Genomic DNA, 3,284 nt, shown 5'->3' on the forward strand with positions numbered 1-3,284 from the left:
CCAGCCTCCCCTCCAACCTCTGCCTCTCACCTCTTGCCTCATCATCACCGTTCCCACGGATGCCAGCCCCCATGGGGACGGTAATGTCACCACCAGTGACCCTCCAGGGACCGGGGGCCACCGCTCCTTCTCCATCACCAACGGTGGTGGCACCATCTTCATCATCTCCTGTGGGACGGCCATCCCCAGTGCTGCTGGTGATGCTGTCCCCATGGCTTGGGGTGGCTGTGGTGGCCAGTCCTTCAGGCTGCCTGCGAGGAGGGATGCCATCATCGTCATCGCCGTCATATGCTGCAGTGACAGCTAGCCTGGGCATGGGGCTGATGGTGCCCACAGTGGGGATGCTGTCATCCTCCCTGCCAAGGGTGGCATCGGCCTGGGTGGTTTCTTGCTCCCCCACATGGATGTTGGCCCTCCCAATGAAGATGTTGCCCTCATCGTCCTTGTCTGGAGAGATCTGGGTGAAGCCGGTGGCCCTCGCTGTGCTGCCCACCATTCCGTGGGTGACGGTGACACTGCCCGAGTCGGGGACGTAAGCATATTCATCCATACCTTCGGTGTCGACTTGGACGTCCTCCATCTTCTCATTGACGGAGGTGAGAGTGGCACGTCCCGTCTCTGTGCCCCGCATGACATCCTCCTGCCCTTGGCCAGGGACAGTGGCCTCGCCGCTGCCCTCATCCCCAGCCCCTCCAGTGGCAGGACCCCTCACCCTCCCAGTTGTCATGGCTCCCTCCACTGGAACCCCCCCAGGGGCACCATCGTCCCTGTCCTCACTCCCGACACGGGACCTGTTCTCCGCAATGGCCTCGCCGGGGTGTCTGCCCTGGGGGAGGGTGGAAACACCATCGTCGACTTCACCCACCAAATCCAGGTCACCGCTGCCCTCTGAGCTGGCCAGGGTGGGACCTGCCACACCGACACCACCGCGCGCTCGTGTGCTGGTGCCCGGGCGAGGACTGTGAGCATCCCCGCCAACGCCTGGGATGCTGCGGTTTTCAGGCTTGATGCTGGTCTCATTCTCTGTCACATCAGTGGTGCCATTGTCACCTTGACCCAGGGCTGCCCCGTCCTTTGTCGGTCCTCGCCTGGCATCGTCCTCGCCCAGCCGGTGGCTGGAGATGACGCTTTGGCTGTCGGCCTCTTCCTTCTGTGCAGTACACACAAGGGAGAGGTCATGGTCAGCCCCGGCGCCTGCCGGCTGCGTGGGGATGCCGTGGCCAAGCCGGGGTCTTGCTGCGCCATCTGGCCGCCTCCTCACCTTTATCTGCGTCTGGTTCCTCCGCGTTGAAAACGAGTAGATGTATTTGAAAACATGGAAGCTATGGTTGGCATTGCAGCCTTTCAGCAGTATCTGGTGGAGAAGAAAATAACCCAAACCCACCATTTTCTTATCAAATGCAATGGCAGGAGCTTCCCTTGCTGTGCCTGGCACCGCAGCAGGGTCCCACCAGCACCCGCTGGGGCCCCAGGGTGGGTGGTAGCTCCCACCAGCACGGGCAGGGACCTGGGCAGGGTGCGGGTGCTCGCCTCCTGGGCTTCGTTTTCCCTTGGGCTCGTTTCCTGCCTTTGCTTGCTTTCAGGAGCTGTGAGGTTTGGTTTTGGTTTTTTTGCAAGGTAGCTTATGGCTTTGGTAAACAACCTGGTTGATGGTCCCATCAGACACGAGTGATGGGACCGACGGCAACCGAAGCGCTGGAAGAACAGCAGCTGGTTTCCAATAGGCAAAACCCAGGCGTTTTACTCCACGCTACTCATCTGATCTTTGCTACTGATGCATTTTACATCGATCCACTTTTTGAAAAAAAAAACCAACCAACCAACCAAACCCCCGTAGCAGCTGGGCCTGAGACTTCTACAACCTCACCTGTGGGTACACCAAGGATTTGGGCGGTGGGGCTGGGCAGGGGCAGAGGAGGACCCTTCCCTCGCCCGAGCACATCACACCTTCCCCCTCCCCTACTCTTTGTAAGGGCTGCTTGGATGCGAGGCGATCGCTGGTCTCTTTTTTTCCTGCGGCTCACTGGGGCTGCCCTCCAAAAGCGGCTTCGTCTCCCTGCACCCCCAGGGCAGGGCACCCCATGGGGGCCAGCTGGGGGCAAGGGGGGGACACACACGTACCCGGTGCTGTTCCATACAGTTCCTGGGAGCTCTCCCAGGCAGCGGCAGTGGCACCTGCGGGCAGCAAAACACAAGTGAGAGCCGAGGCATCAAACGCTGCCCCGGTGTCCAGGGAAGGGTGAGAAAACCGTGTTGACAAGTCAATAAATTCCCCGGCTCTCCCACCACGATGCTCCAACTTAGGGCTGGGATCTGACTGCGATGGGAGCCTGGAGCTGGTTCACCGGTGGTGATTCCCAGTGGTTACTGGGGAACAGAGCGGCAATGCCCGTACCCTCACAGCCCGGTTTCTATACATGCTTGTAAGCTTCTGGCTTCCCTGCATTATCCTGGCCTCTTTTGGGATGTATTGGCCAGTGCATCCCTCAGGGATGGGGGACCTGGAGCTGGGAGCATCCTGTGACCCCCCACCAAAGCCATTTCGGGGCATTCCCTATGTGCCAGAGGGGGAAATGGCCCCATGGAGGGGAGCCCCCTCCGATCTCAGCCAAATTGGCCAGTGACCCACCCCAAACCCAGCTGAAAAGGGCAGAAACGAACCCCAGCGTCTTCAATATTCCCGGGTTACTCCATTGTTTGTGAACAATGTCAAAGGCTGGATTACAGCCTTGGTTATGCAGGAGAGTATTAACCGGCTAGCTGAAAAACAAAGCTGCACTGATTTATTGCCTTCTCCCGTGCTGCCCTGTGCCGGACCCGGTTCTGCAAACTTGCCCTGGGGCTACAGGACCCAGCCCCCAGGGAGATGGGGTTTCCCTCCTCCTTACCCTGCCGGAAAAGCAAGCCTTCCCTAGGGAGCAGATTTTCAATCCAGCTGTGTATTTAATATGTTGGGCAACAGTTATGCAGGACAAAACCGACTACTATTATATTTATCTTAGTTTGCCCTTTGTTTCAGTTATATCTGTCTGAATTTCACATTAGGAGAGCTGGAATACAATTGCAGGCACCCCTCCGATCGCTGTTACCCCCACGGGTAAGGCGAGCATCCTCCCCACGCCTCCCTTCCCGTGGCCCCGCTGGGGCTGTTCCCAGGCCAAAAGCTCTGGGCAGATCCCAAATCCGCAGAAATCAAGGGGAAGAGTTACAGCGACTCCGACCGGCCCTTCCACAATGCCCTAACTGCTAAATTAAAGGGACTTCAGGGCTAAGATATATTTTTC

General features: G+C 58.5%; 1 protein-coding gene across 1 annotated transcript in view; it reads right to left on the bottom strand.

Annotated features, from left to right (window-relative positions):
* Nucleotides 1-30: 30 nt before the first annotated feature.
* MEPE (matrix extracellular phosphoglycoprotein) overlaps nucleotides 31-3,284 on the bottom strand; it is a gene marked incomplete at its 3' end in the record, with an annotated part of 3,496 nt that continues 242 nt past the window's right edge. Inside the window, exons 2-4 of the mRNA XM_009705318.1 lie at nucleotides 2,122-2,175; nucleotides 1,262-1,354; nucleotides 31-1,150 (exon numbers count right to left, since the gene is read on the bottom strand). Of these exons, the coding sequence (XP_009703620.1) occupies nucleotides 31-1,150; nucleotides 1,262-1,354; nucleotides 2,122-2,175 (1,267 nt within the window). The remainder of the gene's footprint in view (nucleotides 1,151-1,261; nucleotides 1,355-2,121; nucleotides 2,176-3,284) is intronic.

The sequence above is a fragment of the Cariama cristata genome, unplaced genomic scaffold, assembly GCF_000690535.1.
Source record: "Cariama cristata isolate BGI_N322 unplaced genomic scaffold, ASM69053v1 scaffold25838, whole genome shotgun sequence".
Taxonomy (NCBI): domain Eukaryota; kingdom Metazoa; phylum Chordata; class Aves; order Cariamiformes; family Cariamidae; genus Cariama; species Cariama cristata.